This window comes from Phodopus roborovskii, unplaced genomic scaffold (genome assembly GCF_943737965.1).
Source record: "Phodopus roborovskii unplaced genomic scaffold, PHOROB, whole genome shotgun sequence".
Classification (NCBI taxonomy): Eukaryota; Metazoa; Chordata; class Mammalia; order Rodentia; family Cricetidae; genus Phodopus; species Phodopus roborovskii.
Window position 1 is genome coordinate 5,882,750 of NW_026126558.1, and position 19,754 is coordinate 5,902,503.

The 19,754-nt window shown below is 45.4% G+C and overlaps 2 protein-coding genes across 2 annotated transcripts; one reads left to right on the forward strand and one right to left on the reverse strand.

Annotated features, from left to right (window-relative positions):
• Positions 1 to 123: 123 nt before the first annotated feature.
• Positions 124 to 10,599, reverse strand: Spata33 (spermatogenesis associated 33). Its single transcript, XM_051201305.1, has 3 exons — positions 10,505 to 10,599; positions 10,257 to 10,418; positions 124 to 351 (listed from the first exon to the last, which is right to left on the reverse strand). The coding sequence occupies exons 1-3, from the start codon at positions 10,539 to 10,541 to the stop codon at positions 140 to 142; spliced, it is 411 nt and encodes a 136-aa protein (XP_051057262.1). The 5' UTR covers positions 10,542 to 10,599; the 3' UTR covers positions 124 to 139.
• A 19-nt stretch (positions 10,600 to 10,618) lies between these two features.
• Chmp1a (charged multivesicular body protein 1A) lies at positions 10,619 to 18,673 on the forward strand. The gene is made up of 7 exons (XM_051201304.1): positions 10,619 to 10,820; positions 13,399 to 13,418; positions 14,387 to 14,464; positions 15,293 to 15,439; positions 15,789 to 15,917; positions 16,515 to 16,702; positions 17,154 to 18,673. Exons 1-7 carry the CDS (start codon positions 10,634 to 10,636, stop codon positions 17,173 to 17,175), a joined length of 771 nt encoding a protein of 256 aa, XP_051057261.1. The 5' UTR covers positions 10,619 to 10,633; the 3' UTR covers positions 17,176 to 18,673.
• Positions 18,674 to 19,754: the final 1,081 nt, after the last annotated feature.

Here is a 19,754-nt window from a genome sequence, read left to right on the forward strand (position 1 = left end):
AAAAATGTCACTGCACTGAGACAGAACTTCAAAGACTGGAGAAGGGTATTCAGTGCCAGCACAGGGAAGGGTGGCCCTTCTGTCAGCTTAGCTGATACTCAGATCACAGTAAACAATCACAGCTACCAGGAGCTCTCATTTATTCTGTGTTGTGTACATCATAGGCTGCTACTGTGCTGGGGCTCCTGTGTCGGGAGTAAGGGCCCCAGTCAGCCTGTTCACGAATGGTTCTCTGTTCTTCACTTTCAAGGAGACCATTGCTGATTATCGTCTCATTTGAGGCTCGAGTGATGATGATCTGCGGAATGACACTTTTCTTCTTGATCGACTTTTGTTTTGTATCAGGTTTGTCTAGAGGGAAGAAAACATCCAACCATTTAGTGGGTATGTAGAAACTTCTTCCACAATGAAGACAAGGTCTATCTATCTTAGCTCCCAGTAAAGGAAACAGATTCATGCCAACAGGAAAAAACAAAACAAAACTGTGCCTGATGATTCTATTCCAACACTCAAACAAATTCAAAGTTCAGAGAGGTGGCTATGAGTACTAGGTAAACCCATGCAAGGAAGAAACAGAGGAGACTACATTTCATGAGGTGCAGGACAGCTTCAGAGTGACAAGTACAGGATACGACATTCTTTTGAGTCTTTAATACAGATAAGCTAGGATCCTGCCAACACTGAGGTCACTCTGTCTGCCATTCACAGGGGGCCATTCCCAACACACACGCTAGTCAGGCCTTCAGGACCTCCAGATTTACTCTCTGAGCCAGCCACCCTCTCCCTGTCAAGGGGCCTAATCAGCTAGAAGAAAGTGAATCTACCTCTGAAGTTAGAGGGTTCAGGTGCCCAGTTGCCAGAGAATTTCAATTTGTAAAACCTTCCAGTTCAGAACTTTATGGATCAGAATGTCCTAGAAATACATTCCTGATATTCTTCCACATTTTCACACACTTGCTGAGGTTACAGGAAGTGCATAAACCTGGAAAAGCCATAGGATATGTATGTTAAATGTTAAATACACAAACAGGCCAGGAGGCAGCGGTGGTGGCACACACCTTTAATCCCAGCACTGGGGAGGCAGAGGCAGGTGGATCTGTGTTTGGGGCAGCTTAGTCTACAGAGTGAGTTCAGGACTGTTACACAGAGAAGCCCTGTCTTGAAAAACCAAATGAATAAATAAATGAATAAATAAATATGTTGAGCCAGGCATGGTGATGCACACTTTTATTCCAAGATCTGGAGGAGACAGAGGAAGTCAGATCTCTGTCAGATCAAGGCCATCTTGGTCTACACAGAGTTCCAATACATCCAGGGATACATAATGAAATTAAAATATTCATTGGTACAATGCATACCAACCACACATGAAGCCCTCAATTCTCGCCACCACACAAAATCATATCAACAAAAATAGCTGGGTATGGTAGCACATGCCTTTAATCCCAGCACCTGGGAGGCAGAGGCAAGAGGATCTGTGTGAGTTCAAGGACAGCCTGGTCTACACAAAAAGTCCTGGGCCAGCCAGGGAAACACAGTAATACCTTACATCAATCAATCAATCAATCAATCAACCAACCAACCAACCAACCAACCAACCAACCAATCAATGTCATTGAACATGGAGAAGTCAAGCTGGTGCCTACCTGGAGCCTTCACCCCTATTAACCTATTCATGGTGCTGAATGGTACTCTGCATACTATAATTTTATCTTTTTATTTCTAGCCACCCCCCCCCGTGTGTGTGTGTGTGTGTGTGTGTGTGTGTGTGTTTGTTTGTTACTTATTTCTCATTTGCTATGCCTGAACCTTAAGGGAGGAGTATATTTTGTCTCCTAATTTAAGAAGAGATACAGTCCATCATGTCTGAAAGGTATGGCCACCAGAGCACAAAGTACTGCCACCCACGTGAATAGTGAGTCTTAGTTAACCTTATTTAGAAACCTTCTCACAAACATGTCCAGAGGTTTGTCTCTTAGATGACTTTAGAGCAGTGGTCCTCAACCTTCCTGATGCTACAAATCATTTAATACAGGCTCTTCATGTTGTGGTGACCCCCCAACCACAAAATTATTTCTTTGACATTTCATAACTGTAATTCTGCTACTGCTATGAATTGAAATGTAAACATCTGGTATTTATGATATCTTACATGTGACCCCCCCCCAAAGGGGTTGTGACCCATGTGAGAACCGCTATCTAGATTCTGTCAAGTTGACAGTATTAACCATCACATCTTTCCTGGACAGGTTACTAGAACTATAATCTCTGGATCAAATTGTATGTTTTCAAACTATGGTAAATATTATCAAATTAACTGAGAGAAGGGACATGGTAGCACATACGTGCCTGTAATCTCAGCATTTTTTATTCCAAAGCCAGCCTCAGTTGCTTAAGAGACACTTCCTCAAGCAAAAAAGCCATCATATTTGAGCTGGGATGTAGCTTCATGGTAGACTACATGCTTAAGGTCCTAGGGTCAATCTCCAGCGTCAAAAAATACCAACTTAAGTTTCTGCTAGAAGACTATAAATAGAGCTGTGTGTAGGTAGCAAAGGACGTGTAGACAGGAACAGCAAAAGTTCAAGGTCATCTTTGGCTGAATTATAGGAAGGTTTTCTTGTTTTTTTTGTTTTTTGTTTGTTTGTTTGTTGTTTTTTGTTTTTTGTTTTTTGTTTTTTGGACACAGGGTTTCTCTGTGTAGTCCTGACTATCCTGTAACTTGCTCTGTAAACCAGACTGGTCTTGACCTCAGAGATCCACCTGCCTCTGACTCCTGAGTGACAGGGTTAAAAGCAAGCCACCACTGCCCAGAAAGTTTGAGGCTGATATTATTTCAGAAAACAAGACAAGCTAAGAAAATCATTCTCTATCAACATAAATTGTTTTACTCATTTTTATGCTTTGAGTTCATTTTGCAGCATTTTTCTTTCTTAAAAACTTTCTGGTCTTAGCTGGGTGGTGGTGGCGCATGCCTTTAATCCCAGCACTTGGGAGGCAGAGGCAAGTGGATCTCTATGAGTTTGAGACCAGCCTGGTCTACAAGAGCTAGTTCCAGGACAGCCTCCAAAACCACAGAGAAACCCTGTCTCAAAAACAAAAACAAAAAACAAAAAACAAAAACAAAACACAAACAAAAATTCTGGTCTTACTCTGTAGCAGGAACTGGCCTGGAATCCACAATTTTCCTGCCTTAGCCTCTCCAGTGCTGGGATTAAGGGTATGAGTTACCATTCTTGGCTTTTTGTTTTAAAAGTTTTTTAGTTTTATACACATGAGTGTTTTGCTTGCATATATCTGTGTATTGTATGTACTGCCTGGTTACTGTGGAGGTCTTACTGAGGAGACTTACAGGAACTGGAATTAAGACAGTTGAGGGCTACCATGGGGGTTCCACAATGTAGGAGGTTCAAACTGAGATCGTCTATCTGGAAGAGCATCTAGCATGTTCTTAACCACTGACTCATCTTTCAGGTTTCTCTTTTTTTTTTTTTTGTTTGATGGTGCTGCTTCATTTTCTTTTTTTCCCATGTTGGGATTGGAACCCATGTCTTTGCATGTGCTAGGGTATGAGCTACCATTGAGCTACATCCTAACCATTAGGATTATTTAATCTATCTAGTTTTGGAGACAAGGTCTTAACCATGTAACCCAGGCTATCTAGAACTCAAGATTCTCTTGTCTCTGCCTCTGAATGCTGGGAATATAGACATAACACCTGATTTAAAGTTCTTGCTATACAGTACCTGCACAATTTAGTTTTTTTGAGAGGGAGTCTTACTATGTAGCAATAACTTGCCTAGAACTTGTATCTAGAACTTGGCCTTGAACAATCTTCCTGCTTTTACTTCCTGGTTGTTGGGATTACAGGCATGTACCACCATGCTTGTATGTCCTTACTGTATTTCTCAGGTGCTGGGCATACATCTCAGGGCCTTACGAATGCTAGGCAAGCATTTATTTTCAAGCCACAGTGCCATCCTGAACTACTTTATTACTGTAAAGCAAATTATTTCAAAGTTGGTGGCCTTTATCAGTGTCTATACTTACAGTCATTCAGTCGTGGTGCCCTGGAATTTAGGCACAGTTTGGCTAAGATTCTGCTCAGGGCCTGAGTCTACATTCTCGTGTACCAGTTGGATTAGGGTCAGGGTTTCTTTGTGGCTCAAATACTGAAGTTCCCATTTCCCCTCATAGTATGATCAGGGGTTGCAGGTCCAGAAAGAAGCCTGCAACCTCTGCATGTGATGGGGGTGGGCACGTGTTTTGAGATAGTTTTCTGCTAGGAATCGTTGTCTGGCTTCAAAATCATGGGGATATTCCTAACTTAGCATCTAGAATTCTGGAATTACAGGTGTGCAGTATCACACCCAGCTTGCCTGTGACTTTCTAGAAACATTTCAAATTGTATTTTTATTTTGTGTGCAAGTATGTGTACAGGGGAGCACACACACCATGTTGTGGGTGTAGAGGTCAGAGGACAACTTTCAGTTGTTATTTCTCTCCTTTCCCTATTGTGGGGCCCAGGGATTGAGCTTAGGTGGCCAGACCTAGCACCAAGCACTCTAACCATCTTCCTACCTCTGGGACTTGTAAAGGCTTTTGTGGTTAAGCTGGGTATACCCAGATAATCACCATGCTAGTTGAGTTAAAGTCAACTAAAACTTAGCCACAGCAATGGCACCTCTTCCTTTGGGCAAGTTACATCCTACTCAAGGAGAGATCACACAGGATTGTTCAACAGAGGACAGGGATTTGGAGGCTGAATCACACTGTCAGACTGCCTTCAAGAAAGATGGGGTTTTTCTAGCCTGCTGAGGTGATGCATGCCTTTAATCCAAGCACTTGGGAGGCAGAGACAGGCGGATCTCTGAATTCAAGACCAGCCTGGTCAACAGAGTGAGTTCCAGGACAACCAGAGCCCTGTCTTGAAAAGAAAAAAAAAAAAAGAAAAAAGAAAAAGAAAAAAGTCAGATAGGTACTTCTACAGTGTCTCAGAGTACCTGCATGTACCTGATCTGATATTTGTGATATTATTCTGGTCTCTCAAATATGTTGCTTTAGCTTTTATTATTTTTTTTTCAAGACAGGGTTTCTCTGTGCAATTCAGACTGTCCTGTAACTCACTCACTCTGTAGATCAGGCTGGCCTCCAACTCAGAGATCTACCTGCCTCTGCCTCCCCACAGCTGGAATTATAGTTGCGCACCACCACTATTTTAACTTTTAAAATAGTGCACCATACTTTTTTTTTTTTTTTTTTTTTTTTTTTTTAGAGATAGGGTTTCTCTGTGTAGCTTTGTAGACCAGGCTGGCCTTGGACTCACAGAGATCTGCCTGCCTCTGCCTTCTGAGTTTGCTTTTAACTTTTTTTTTAGACAACATCTCATTATATGGCCTGGGCTTATGTCTCAAGTTTGAGATCTGTCTGTGTCTGCCTCTTGACTGTTGGCATTATAGGCGTGAGCCACCAAACCTGGCTACAAATGATTATCATTAAGCTTTAAAGTATCTAAAATGTCTATAGTGTTTGGAGAGATTTCTTTGTGGCATGTGTATGTTTGTGCATATACATTTTGTTTTGAGACAGGGTCTCTATAGTAACAGCTGGCCTGGGACTCAAAGAGCTTTCTCCTGCCTCTGCCTCCTAATTGCTGACATTACAGGTGTTGTACCACCATGCCTATGTTGAATGGCTGTTTTAAAAGTGTGGACATATTCTTCGATATCACTAAGTGATGCCTTCCCTTCATTCAAGGCTTGGAAAGATGCTCCTCGTTGAGAAATAAAATTCAATTAGTTGAACTTAAGGTCCTCCTACTTCTACTGCTCAAGTGCTGGGATTATAAACATGCAGCACCAGGAGTGGTTTGTTCAGTACTGGAGGTGGAAGTCAGGGCAAGCAATCCATCAACCGAGTTACCTACAAAACTTCTACTTTCGTTGTTGTTTTTCAATAAAAGTTCTCACTGTGTAGCTGGCCTGGAAATCACAATTTATACCAGCCTGGCCTCAAACTCACAGTGAGCCACCTGCTTCTTGCCTCCTAAAACATTTTAAACATTTTATGGTTATTTTGCCTGGGTGTTGTGCATGCAGAAGCCAGAAAAGGGCCGGGGATCCCTTGGAACTGGAGTTACGACAGTTGTGAGCTGGCATGTGGGTGCTGGGAATTGAGTTCTGGTCCCCTGGAAGAGCAACCAATGCTCTTAACTGCAGAGCCATTTCTCAGCTTCCCCCAAGCCCCACATTTTATATTAACTCTTACTCTTGTGGAAATAATCTGTATATAGTAAGAGGTTACACTCACATCTCCTTTAAAGTGTTAGCTCTCCTATTGTAACTTAGATAACCCTGTCTGTCTCTGCTGGTTGTTTAGTGTCAGTGTTCTTATACACTTACCCCCCCCCCCACACACACACACTACATTTATTCTCCCTACTTTCTATAATTGGTATGCTTTTTGTATACTGGACTATAATAATTAAAATTATAACTTTTATATTTTTAATTTTTTTATTTTTCAGATACTTATAAATTCAAACAGTTGCAAAAGTAGCAGGAAGAGGTCCCATGTTCCCTTTACCCAGTTTATTTAGTGGTAGCATCTTACATTAGGTAGTATCAACACCAAAAATTGACATTGGTCTAGTGACTGTACAGACATATGCCCATCATGCACTTGTAGCAGCTCCATCTGAATAGTACATAAGATCCTTCCACCACAGAGACCCCTTCCTGATGCCCTTTTGGGTCACACCTGTTCTCCTTGTTCTTTTACCCCTAAGAGAGTCACACAGAATGTGAAACTTTCGGGTTGCCATTTTTTACTCACCATATTTTGGGTTTTTGTTTTTTTTTTTTTGTTTGTTTTGTTTTGTTTTCTATGGTGCTGGAGATGGAACCTGGGGCCTTTGGTATGCTAGGCCACTGCTCTGTTACTGAGCTACACTCCAGTCCAGAATCAATTTTTTATTATTATTATTTTACGTAATATCCAAACTGATTCTTAAGATGACCCACTTCAGAACTACACATTGCCTTTGTTTATGAGCTACTTATATAAGAATTCCCTCCTTTTTAAATTTTAAAGTGTATGTGTGTATCAGATTATGGATTTGTATGTGAATGCAGTACCCACAGAGGTCAGAGAGGGCAGTTGTGAGCCACCCAATATGAATGCTCAGAAATGACTTCCATCTTCTGGAAGAACAATACAAGCTCTTAACCACTGAGCGCCATCTCTCCAACTCCTTTTATGTTTTTTGGTTGTGAAGAAATTGTGTCATTTCAGGGCATAGAACTTTCGACATTCTAGAATAGGCTGGTTGTAAATTTGTGGTGGGCTAATCTCTTTGTGTATATTTGTAGAATTTTCAATGTAAAAATGCCTTAAACATACAGATTCAGTATGTATGACATAACACACCCCATCTACCAGCTGCCACAATGCTGTTTTTTCTTTTCACAGGGTCTTAGTATGTAGCTCAAGCTGCCTGGAACACATGACCCTCCTGCCTCAGCCTTCTGAATTCTGGGATTACAGGAGTACTCTATAATTGAGTCAAACTTCTTGACTCCACCATTTACCCCTTGGTCTCACTATTACTGTATAACTAACTCCAAACCTCAGCAGCTCAAACCAACCACTTTTTCACTGTTGTGAGTGAGAAACTCAGGACAGGCTTGCCTAGACGGTTCCCCCTGGAGCCTCAGAAGGTGGTGCAGTGGATGGTTTCTGGGCTGTGCCCTCTGAAGACTTATCTGGCCTGCAAGTTCTGCTGGCAGCAACAGGCTGTGAAGACTCAAAGGCCAGATCCTATAATTACATGTTCACTCAAAGGTCCACTCCAGGGCTAGAAGGGCACAGACACCAGGATGGCTAACTATGGTCCATCCCAGAGCCTCACAGCCCCACAATTGGGCAATCATAAGTCAGTTTTGCTTTGTTTTGTGTTTTGCCTGCTTGTATGTATGTATGTATGTGTACCATGTCTGGTGCTCACAGAGGTCAGAAGGCATTGGCTCCCCTGAAACTGGACTTACAAATGGTTGTTGGGAATTAAACCCAAGTCCTCTTGCAAGACCAGCAAATGTTCTTAACTTCTAAGACAACTCTCCAGCCCCAAGGTATCATATAGCTCATGCTGGACTTGAACATTCCATATAATGACAGGTTCCCTTAAACTCATGCTCCTCCTGTCTCAAGTGTTAAGAAAGATTACTTGCATATGCTCCCACACCTGCTTTTATATAGTGCTGGAAAGGAAAGCCAGGCCTTTGTGCTTTGTGCAGAGTAGACCCTCTACCAACTGAACTATATCCTTAGTCCTCTCCCTTTCTGAAAACACGGGGTTTCGCTATATTGACCAAGTTGGGCTTCCATGATTCTCCTGCTTCAGTCTCCTGAGCAGCTGCCATGACAACCCCATGCCCAACCTGTTCACAGATTTACAATCATTTCCAAATGGACATGACATTTCATGCCTGTAATCCCAGTACTTGGGGAGCTGAAGCAAAAAGGCTGTTGAGTTCAAGGCATTTCATATAAAGGAAGTCATAATGTATATGCACATTTACATCTGACATCATGTTTTGAGGTCTTCCAGCAACACATGCGTGAGTGGCTTGTCCCTTGTAACTGCTGAACTTGCTCCGTCATCTTTTCTCGACACCATCCTCACTAGGGTTTGTCTTCACGTCCACCTGCTTTTCCTCCGGAAGTGAAGCTGTGTGACAGGTGTCACTGGTGGCTTCCATATGGATAGTTCCTCGCTGGCAAAGGTCTTGTCTAGTCTGATATCTTAACGCTCCTCCAGCATTTCATAACTTGTAGGGCTGAACCCATCTTAGAGAGGCTGGGCTGGGAAAGCCTACCTCAAAAAGATTTCCTTGCCAACAGCAAAGCCAGGTCCACAGTCTCTTAAGTGCCAGTGTGTGTCTGTGATGCCTTGGCACTGTGAAGGAAGATGTCCCTGACACTGACAGTGATGCCACGGAGCACGAGGAGCCCTTGATACCAAGGCCACACTGCTGAGCAAACACAGTTGATGCCATTGCCCACCCTTAGTGATTAAAATCTTCTTTAGCTGGCTTTTCTGTGTTTAGCTAAAAGCACCCTGAGGGACAGACATGATTTAAACCTCCACCCTAGGCATACCCCTTTGCTGTAGCCCTTCTTTCCTCAAATGAAGGGGTTACTAAGTTTCCAGATCAGACCTCCTTGAATCCCAGCACCTGAATTTCAAGCTGCCTCCTGCTGTGTAGCATTTGTAGGTCCCAGGGAGCCTCAGTCTGAACCACCGAGCACTGCTCCTGCTTGTTCCAGGCCAGTCCTCTCTCATCTGACTAAATACCCAGCCCAGATCTTCCCCTGCATCTCATCAGAGAGTAGGTTCTACACTTTCTACCTCCAGTCTTTCTGAATGTCTACTTCGGCTGCTTCTCTCGTTCCCAGCAGATTACAGCAATGAGCATGATGTGGGTCCCCCTAGTGTTCTGTTTGTCATACTGGTGTCCATTCTGGAAGTAAAAAGACCTTTCCAATGCACACAGCTCCTAATACTTTCCTTGTCTTCAATACTTAACAATTCTATCTCCAATGATCTGGGTGATACAATGATGGAAGATCTGTATTTGCGCTTTGTCTTGGTTTTGTGGTCTCATCGCTAACAATTCCACACTGAGGGTGTGGCCACATTGGGCTGGTATAAAATGAATAAATATGCCAAACTGTTTGCCTCAGGGAAAAGTAAAATTGGCAGCAAACTGTCACTCTCTGATATCTGCCAAATGCTATGCTTGGGTTTGTATGAGAAGAAACGCTTTTGTTCCATCCATGATCCTTTCTTCCTCGGAAGCCCTCCCACCTTTTTGCCAGGCTGAGGAAGACCAAACCCTTCTCAGGAGTCATACTCCAGCCTGGACAATCACCCAACATTCTGCTCCAAGCTGTAACATACTGAAGGAATCACAGAGGAAACAGAAGTCACCCAACCCTCCTGCGGGACAATGTCTGAATCATTCAATAAGTTTCTCCTTAATTTTTTTTCCTTCTGAAACAGTCTCCATAATATATATAAGATGCCCTTGAATTCCTGCTATAACCTAGAATGGACTTAAACTAACAAGCTTAGCTGTGCTCTTGTTTATCTTACTGCACCAAAAATCCTGCATATTTACCTGCTGTATCATTAGTCTTAGGAACGGGCCCCATCCCAGATGCCTTGACGTGGCAGGTCTCCTCTGGTCTCCTACCTTCAGAGGAAGAGGAAGGCTTTGAGTGCTTGGATATCCCTGCCCCGAATAGCAGGCTTTCGGCAGGTTGATTCATGACTTCCTTGTCAAGCTGCTTGGTCTCCATTACTTTCTCCTTAGTCTTTACAACAATATTGGTAGGGCTCTTCTTTGGCTCCTCAACTGAAACACACGGATAATCAGTTAGACCTACAACCCAAAGATGCTTGCTCGGAGGGCGGGCCTCGACACCAGGCGGCGCCCTTTACCTTTCTTCTCTCTGGGTTTGCTTTTGGACAGGCCCATAGGTGACCCCGCCACCCCGGGCGGGCGGCCTTGGAGACCCAGTAACCCTAGCGACTCACAAAACCAACACTTCGCTTTGGGAGCTCATTACCATGGCAACCGCGCACCGCGCGAGACGCACCGAAGCCCCACCCAAGGCCCAGCGCCGTCTTCTCGCGAGAGCAGGCCGCGCGACCGGAAACATTAGCGACCCCGGAAGTCCTCCCGGGCACAGCTGGTCCGTAAGATCTCGTCCCCTTCGCCGCCCCGAGGGGTGCACTACCCGACTGGCCATGGACGGTAAGGGGCCGTCACCTACTTTGGGTTCGGAGCGGGATTCTGCGCACACCCTGGTCTCAGCCCCTTAACCCAACCGGACCTGTCCCCGGTCTCAGCCCTAGACCCCGCCCCTGGGCCTGGAACTTGTCTCGACCCTACATCCCGACCAGGACCCGCCTCTTGCCTCAGCTGCAGACTCCGACTAGAACCGACCCTCGGGCCTACACCCCACATACCGACCAGAATCAGTCCCCGGTTCCCGAACCTTTACATCCTAGCTGAAACCCTCTCCTGGGCTTTGATCCCACAGTCCAACAGGAACTACCTCTGGGTTTTTGACTCCAGACCCCAGCCAGAACCTACCCCTGGGTCTTGTTCCTTATCCAGATCTCCCCAGGCCTGAAGCCCAAATCCAGGACCGAACCCCTGATTTTGGTTCAAATGACCTCAGATCCAGGCCCTTCTAGCCAACCTCCCTTTGATTTGTTTCTGCCTTGAGGACCCTGGGGTGTTGTCAGAAGGCACCAGAAAAGGTGGTAGTTGCACCCTTGAATAAATAGCACCCAAAGAAATAGGAATAATTCAGATACAGAGGACTTAAAGTACCGAGTAAGAGGATGTGGGTTCCCTCCTAAAGCTTCATGTCCTATTCTACCCTTACCCTTATAATAGATTGGGAGAGAGCCACCCCTAGTATATAACTCACTAACTCAGTGTTCTGATCTCTAGACTCTCAAATAACTCACGAATGGACATTGCAGGTTTTATGGGCTGCTGTAATAGAGCTTTTGTTTGTATGAGACAGGGTCTCCTTATGTAGCTTTGACTTGCCTGGAAATTACTACACGTACCAGACTGGCCTTGAACTCAGTTATTTACCTATTTCTGCCTCCCCGGGGCTGGGATTGAAGGTATGCACAGCTGTAGTGGAGTTTTTAAAACCTGTTTTCTGAAATGTAGAAAGTTGTGTCATTGTCATGGAGGAAATACATGAGAATTCTATACTGTGTTCCTTGGACAAAAGATGTAGCACCCCAGTGTCTCAACAATATAGAAGTTTTGCATCACAGTTTTACTCTGCTTGTGTGAGGGAACTTTTCTGAAGTTCACATCAGGTTTCTCCAGCTTTTTATTTATTTATTTTTTTTTAGAGTCCAATCCCACTAGAGTCTACATGCAAATACAGGTTGAAAAGGGAGAGATTTGGCCAGTGTCCTAAAGCTAGTGACATGGTTGTGCCTCACCTGGGAGTCACTGTCGGGTGACTTTTGTGTCTGAGAGTACTAGTCAGCTGTGGCAGCTCTGGCCATAACTAGTGCCTGCACTGAGTGGTGGTAGATAGGTAGGTGCACGGAGCTCATTATACCCCAGCAGGCCTCTGCTGGGCCTTGTTTTGCATTAGCAGACCATCAGTGCCTCATTCTGGACTGGTGGGTGAGCCTTTTCAGGCATCATAGCGTAGCACTCTGCAGCTTTAGAAACAGCCAGTTACCTGGTGTGGTGGCTCACAGCTGCAATGCCTTAGGCAGTTGGGACAGAAGGATCAGGAGGAGGTCACAGTGTCCCCATCCTTAGCTACCTAGGGAGTTTGAGGTGAAATCCTGTCTTGAAACATCAAAAACAAATAAACATGAAATTGTGTTTACCTGTCTCAAGTTTGTGAATGAATAGCAGGTTTGGTTAGCAATTAATTTTTTTAAAATACATTTAAATCCCTTCCTTGGCTTAGTACAGGTAGGGACTATGCACTGGGCCTGATGCTGTGGCTTAGAAATGGCATCTGTCATGGAGTAGTAACCTTTTTTCACTAAGGCTTACCACCTTTCAGTTTTATCTACTCACCTCTGGCAGGGTAAAGGAAAGGATACATTGGGGTTGGAGAGATGGCTTGGTGGTTAAGAGCACTGGCTTCTCATCCAGAGGACCTGGGTTCAAGTCCCAGCAACCATATGGCAGCTCACAACTGTCTGTAACTCCAGTTCTAGGAGATCTGTCACCTTCACACCAGTGCACTTTTTTTTTTTTTTTTTTTTTTTTTTAAACCAGGCCAGGCATTGGTGGTGCACGCCTTTAGTCCCAGCACTGGGGAGGCAGAGGCAGGCGGATCACTGTGATTGGAGGCCAGCCTGGGTTACAGAGTGCCAGGATAGGCTCCAAAGCTACACAGAGGAAGCCCTGTCTCAAAAAAAAAAAAAAAAAAAAAAAAAAAAAAAAAAGCCAATAAAGGCATTAAAAAACTGTTAAGTACTAAAGATTGGATTGAGTTTAATACTAAAGGCAAAGAATCCCATGTGTCTTTTGTAAAGTTCAGTGAATTGTAAGCGGTCATGTCCATTCTGACCATGGCTAAGAGCTGCATGTATTACCCTTTGAGATTGGTTAGTACCATTGTGTTCCTGACAAACAAGTTTAGCGAGGGTCTCTGTTAGTTTGGATCCCTTATCTAAAATGGATCTCTCTTCTGACTCCACTGCTGGGCCCAGGCAAATCCCATCCATGTCTGTCTCCTGTGGGCCAGCTCTTAGCATCTTGCTTGATAAATGTGCTACTTGTTCATTTTTTTCTTTTTAATTTTAAGTTATTTCCTCTGTTTTTGCAGATACCCTGTTCCAGTTAAAGGTTTGTACAAAACCACCATTCCCCAGTTCTGTCCTTGCAACTAGCAAATAAGGACAAGAATTACATCGGTGCTTGGAACCTGGACACCCAAAGTCATTGAATGTCTGTTACACAGGGCTCAGACTGCTGACCAAAGCCAGGCTTACTCTTTATTTTTGGCTAAGTAGAAATAGATCACTCAGACTTGTCCATGAAGACTGAGTGTGTTATCTTTAAGAAACACAACTGGGATGATAGGCACATGCCTTGATGTTTTACTAAGTAAGCATTTAAAACCACTGGCTGAAATTTAAACACACTTGGAGAATTTTAGGGGCAACTGAATGTGCCTCCTACTTGGAAGATACTTGAGCCTACGTAATCTTTAGCATATTTTTTGCCACTTTTAATGCCTTACAAGTGACAGTCATAGTTAACTTTATCTTGTTTTTTTTCTCCCTGGCTCCAAGGGTCTGGGCAGTAGTGAGGTTACATGCTGCTGAACATGATGGCTCTGACATAACCTATGACACACTGAGGCTTTCAGGTGGTGGTATGTGGGCAAAGAAGTGAGGAAGCTGTATATGCAGGGTTCTCTGCAGATAGCACTGGATATTCAGTGCTTGAGTACCCCAGGAAAGTTCTCGAGTATCTTCCCTGTGAGTTCTAAGTCTAAGCAGGAGCAGAGTTGGTGAGAGTTGCTTTGGCAGCTTTCCACTCTAGAGGAGGATATGGGTTGGAGTGCTATTAGAGATGATGGACATTCCAGGAACCCTCCTTGCACACGGCCTCAGAATTGATGAACTGTGACTGATGCTGTTGTAGTTCTCACAGCCCCACAGTAGTCATCAGGACTTATATTTTGAGGCTTTGTGCCTTATAGGGCTGGGTGAAGGATATACAGAGCCAGGAGGTACAGGGAACAGGACCTAGAGAGCCTAGAGAATGGGCTCCACCTGTGTGTCTCAGAGTGTACGGTTTCTACTCAGTTCACAGCGAAGCAGCTAGAGAAACTGGCCAAGAAGGCAGAGAAGGACTCCAAGGCTGAGCAGGCCAAAGTGAAGAAGGTGTGTAACTTCTCTGGTTTGGGTTCTTTTCTTCCCCCAACCCCTTTGTTTTACTTTACTTCATTCATGTTATTTTTAAGATGACCCCACTTCAGCCTTGTGGTTGGTAAGATTACAGGTGGGAACCACCACACCCAGCTTTGTTTCCCTCTGTGTTGCTTTTAATATCTTCTTTTTGTTCAAGACACTTCCTACATTGTGACTTAACCTCATTGATTTCAGAGTATTGGTGCATTTGCTTTGATACCTGAGACAGGCAAGCATGAGGGAAGGGCAATAGCCCTCCTTCTTCCCTTCCTGCCCACAGTGGTGTCCAAGCAGTTTCATGGTCTTCACTCCTTCCTTCTTCCTCCAACATCCTCGGTTGGCAAGGTGTGGCCCTCTAGCTGTCCTGCTCCAGTGTCGTCATCTTCAGCAGTTGTCTTTCCTGTGGGGCTGCTGCCTGGAGTATCAGGTCTGGGCAGAGGCATTGATATTAGGAGTCGGGCTCCATAGGGTTGGGCAGAAGTAGATGCTTGCTGGGGTTTTTGCAATAAGAGATCCTCTGCCTAAAGATAAGACAGAGCAGAAAGTAAAGTAGCATGACTGGTCCCAGCAGACCGTCAGCTAAATCTTGTGCAGCTTTTAGTGTTGCTTCAAGGCAGAATAGCTCCAAGGCTGTGGCTATTGGTAATGACACTGTGTTTTTACAAAGCCACACGTGTCTGAGGATTATACCTGGGGAAAAGTGAAAGCCTCCTACCCTCCCCAGTGGTAAACCACACCATGGAGAGATACACAAACTTGCCTACAAATGTTTCTCCATGAACATTTACCTATGAATTTTAGGCCCTTCAGCAGAAAAATGTGGAATGTGCCCGTGTGTATGCTGAAAATGCCATCCGCAAGAAGAACGAAGGTGTAAACTGGCTCCGGATGGCATCCCGTGTGGATGCAGTAGCCTCCAAGGTGCAAACAGCTGTGACCATGAAGGGGGTAAGTGCTAGGCCATGGTGCCATGTGGCCAGCATATATTGTAGGGTATAGAGAGTTGAGGGAAGCTAGCAAAGAACCTAGGCATCAAAGAGTACTAGACACAGGAAGGCCTCAGGAAAGCCTGGATCCCATAGCATCATCCCATAATAGGCTGGAAGTTACATGGACCTTTTGGTTCCACAGCAGAGTTTCCCTTCAAAGTGGAGAGAGCTCCACTGTGTCATCAACTGCATTCAAGTGACTGTGCTGAGACCCTGGGTTCCCATCAGGAAGTTTATAACCTGTCCCTGGTTGGCAGCTCTTGACTATTTTTAACTCTGTTCTTGTCCCTAATCCTCTTTTATCCCAGGTGACCAAGAATATGGCACAGGTGACCAAGGCTCTGGACAAGGCCCTGAGTTCCATGGATCTTCAGAAGGTGTCTGCAGTGATGGACAGGTTTGAGCAGCAGGTGCAGAACCTGGATGTACACACATCGGTAGGTGACCATTGCAGTACAACAGGACAGTGGGTCAGGGTGGCTGGACTGAGCTGCACACAGGAAGGACTTGGAGGAGGAAGGGGATGAGACACCAGCCCTTTCTGGGGAAATCCACAAGCTAGACAAGCACACAGAAGTACAGAAAGGTCCCTGAACCAGGCAGACCCAGCGGTGGGACGGGCTGAATATGGGACAGGAAGGGCCATGGGAGCCAGGAAAAGTTTCCTAGGGAGAACCCGGGGGGGGGGGGGGGAAGCAGAATGGAGAGAGGGAGCGAGCACAGTGGGGGCTAGGGAGATGGCGCAGTGGATGCAGTGCAAGCCTGAGGACTTGTATGTGGGATCCTAGTGCTGGGGGCAAAGACAGATGAATCCCAGGGTTCTGCTGACCAGCCAACCTGACTGAAACGGTAAACACTAGGTTTAGTGAGAGGCTTTTTGAAAGAGGTATTGAGAAGACACTTGATGTTAGCCTCTGGCCTTCACATGAGTACATTCATGTATGCGTGTGTACACTGCACATATCTACAACAAAACAATTGCAGTGTGCTTCATGGTGCCATGGCCATACTGCCCAGAATGAACCTCTCCTCAGGTCATGGAGGATTCTGTGAGCTCTGCCACCACGCTGACCACACCTCAGGAGCAGGTAGACAGCCTCATTGTACAGATTGCCGAGGAAAATGGCTTGGAGGTCTTAGACCAGCTCAGCCAGCTTCCAGAGGGTGCTTCTGCTGTGGGCGAAAGCTCTGTGCGCAGCCAGGAGGACCAGCTGTCTCGAAGGTAGGAATGTCATAGTACTTGCTCTAGTTTTCTATCTTGAGGGCAGGTTGGGAACCCTAAGGACTTTGTGGGCTGGAACCCAACCATGCAAAGACCTATTGCACTTGATAGGACTGTTGGCAAGGCAGAGGGAAGACCTGTTAGTCTGGACAGTTGCCCCTTGCACCAGAATGCCGCAGTCAGTCCCCTATAGCCAGCAGGTGGTGCCAGATGTGTGATCACAGATCGTCTACACACAGCTCACTGTAGAAGGGAGTTCCATACTCTTTCTAAGAAATGGTCACAGTATGTGGCTGTTTCTGGCATCTTTCCACACATTATCTCAGGACAACTTTGAAAACCTTAGTCTCAGTGGGTCCTCATTTCTGGGCTCATGTCTAGTGCTTGTACACAGTATTTCAGGTACCTCTGCCCTTTCCTTTCTTACAGAATCCTTTTTGTTGGTTTCCAGGTTGGCTGCCCTGAGGAATTAGCACACGCTTGGCAGGTGCTACCTCTCTTGTCTCATGATGTACTGGAGGCTTTGGCCTCACTCTTCGCTCAACTTTCTCCAACCTTTCATACCTGCCTTGGCTCTTCTCCAACCTGTCAGGCAGGGCACCTTACAACTGAGCCTTAGGTTGGGCAGTGGGCCTCTGTCCTGGTATTGAATTTGCACAAGTGTGTAGGTGACTCATGTGACTTGTGGGCCACAGCTGGAAGATGGCAAGCTCTGCCTGTATGGAGTTGACAGACAGGATTTGTTTGGCCAGCAGATGTGTGGACTTCAGCCCAGTGCTTTGGGGTCTTCAGATCGCAGTGAATACCCACCTGCTGCTGCTTGCCATGGCCACTGAGGGTCAGAGCCACTCCTTTGCCAGGCAACTCTTGGGAGCCTCTCCCCCACCTCTGCAGACGGGAAGTTCTGTTGCGTGACAGTCCTGAGTAGGTTCCTGTGGACCTTTTGTGCACCAAAAATGTCCAGTGCCACCAACACTGACCAGGGCCTTTGCAGATGGTTTCTCTCCTCCATCTTGAGTTGAGTTCTTGGCTACCACTGCCAGCTGGCTGAGTCTGCCTTGGCTTGTTGTCCTTCAGCTCCCTTCCCCAGCACACAGGAACAGAACTGGCACCAATTTCAAGTCCAGGTGTCCCCCTCCCCCCAAGAGATCTTTACCCTTCCTCGGCAGCTGCCTCTGGAAGGACTTTGGGCTGAGCAGTCTGCCTGATGACACCAGGCCACCAGTGGTACAGCCTTCCAGGCCATTTTAGAGCTTCTCGCTCGAGAGTGTGAGGTTCCCCCGGCTCTTCTGCCTTCTCCAAGGGAAAGCCAGGTTGGCTCACAAAGGTAACCTGGGACAGTCACCTTTGGCTGCAATAGCTCTTTTATATCCCTTTGCATCGGGGAAGCTGGCAGGAAGCAGGTAATGAGGCTGACTTGGGTGGCCTCAAGGCTGTGTGTACAGGCTGCTGTTTTATTTTTCTATCTCCTGAAGTTTACTCATGTTCTTAAAACTCCCGGTGATTTTGTTCTTTTGCCAAAGTAGAAAGCACACAGCAGATGGGGTGTGTTTGTCCCAGCCCTCTTCACAAGCTGAGCACTACAGTACTGCCCACAGGGTTACATGAAAACTTGGAGACTGTACCTGGCCTCCCTGTGTTTGTGTTTTTTCTGTTCTGCACTTTGGGGCCCCTCGGTATTCTACATTACAAGTTGATGTTGGGGGTAAGGAGGGCTGCAATTGTTGGCCCTGGGTGTGGGGACTAAGGTACAATCTAACTATGGGCCCTTCAGGCTCCCTGAAATCAACATGACAGGTGTTGAGAGTAGCTACAGTCTCTCGGGACAGCCTGTGAGCTCCCTGAGTCCTGAAGGGTGCAGGATTTGTGGCACACTAGTAGAGTTGGGGGTGCTGGGCTGGGTTCATCAAAATGGTGTATCTGCAGTTAAAATGCTGTTGTAAGTAAATAAACTGATTGTTGGAGAATTTCTCAAGCTTTGCTTTTATGTTCTGGGCGGGGCTGCAGAACTATGGGCTAGATGCTATGTGGATTATCCCGTGCCTCACTTCAGGATGAAATCAGGAATGGTGTCCCTGGATGCCTGGTTCCATGGAGGAAAGGGAAGCATGGGTGAATGAAGATTCTCAGGCTACTCATATGCAACCAATCAAGTCTATGATTTATCTTAGACATTAAAGTATTGAAATAAAGATTACTTCCTATTTGAGATGCCTCTTTCTGGCTTCTGAGCCCCTTCAACCTGCTCTCTTTGGTCTCAGCACATCCTGCTTCCCAGCTTACCCTTCAGTGCGGGGTTCACAGGCTCTTGGCTTCTCTGTCTTGGCATCCAGTCATCCCTGATTTCATTTTAAAGGGAACAGTGCTTAGAAACTTAGTGTGGGCCTGGGGGGGGGTGACTCCTTTGGCAAAGTGCTTGCTATAGAAGCATGAAGACATGAGTTTGGATTCCCAGAAGTCAAGTTAAAAAGCCAGGCATGAGGGAGGCAGGTGCTGGAGAGATGGCTCAATGGTTAAGAGCACTAGCTGCTCTTCCAGAGGTCCTGAGTTTAATTCCCACCATCCACAGGGTGAGTCACAACCATCTATAACTAGTTTATGGGATCTGATGCCCTCTTCTGGTATACATGCAGAAAAAAATACCCATATACACATAATACATAAATAAAAAAATTTATTTACTTATAAAAAGTAAAAAGTTGGAGAGTGGTTGAGGGCGACAACTGAAGTTAATCTTTGACCTATAAATGCACACTCATGCACACACCAAACAGAAATGCACTGCATGTATTACTTTACACTTTCTGAGACGTATGACAGAATGCCTGCTAGTGTTACTCTCTGACATTAGGACTGTATAGTAATACTATAAGAGCCAGCCTAGCTGCCTTCTTTATTTGTACCTTTAAAAAAAATTTTTTTTTTCACGTGCCTTTAATCCCAGCACTTGAGAGGCAGAGGCAGGTGGGTCTCTATGAACTCCAGACCATCCTGTTCTACATTCCAGGACAGCCAGGACTGATACAGAAACCTTGTCTCAGAAAACCAAAAA

Bases quoted from the DNA above. Each gene is read 5' to 3' on its own strand.
- Spata33 (XM_051201305.1), bottom strand. From the start codon at position 10,541: ATGGGCCTGTCCAAAAGCAAACCCAGAGAGAAGAAAG. The intron at 10,419-10,504 runs GTAAAGGGCGCC...CGTGTGTTTCAG, and splicing joins CAAACCCAGAGAGAAGAAAG to TTGAGGAGCCAAAGAAGAGC. The intron at 352-10,256 runs GTAGGAGACCAG...TCTTCCCTCTAG, and splicing joins GCCTTCCTCTTCCTCTGAAG to ACAAACCTGATACAAAACAA.
- Chmp1a (XM_051201304.1), top strand. From the start codon at position 10,634: ATGGCAACCGCGCACCGCGCGAGACGCACCGAAGCCCCACCCAAGGCC. The intron at 14,465-15,292 runs GTGTGTAACTTC...TATGAATTTTAG, and splicing joins AGCAGGCCAAAGTGAAGAAG to GCCCTTCAGCAGAAAAATGT. The intron at 15,918-16,514 runs GTAGGTGACCAT...ACCTCTCCTCAG, and splicing joins ACCTGGATGTACACACATCG to GTCATGGAGGATTCTGTGAG.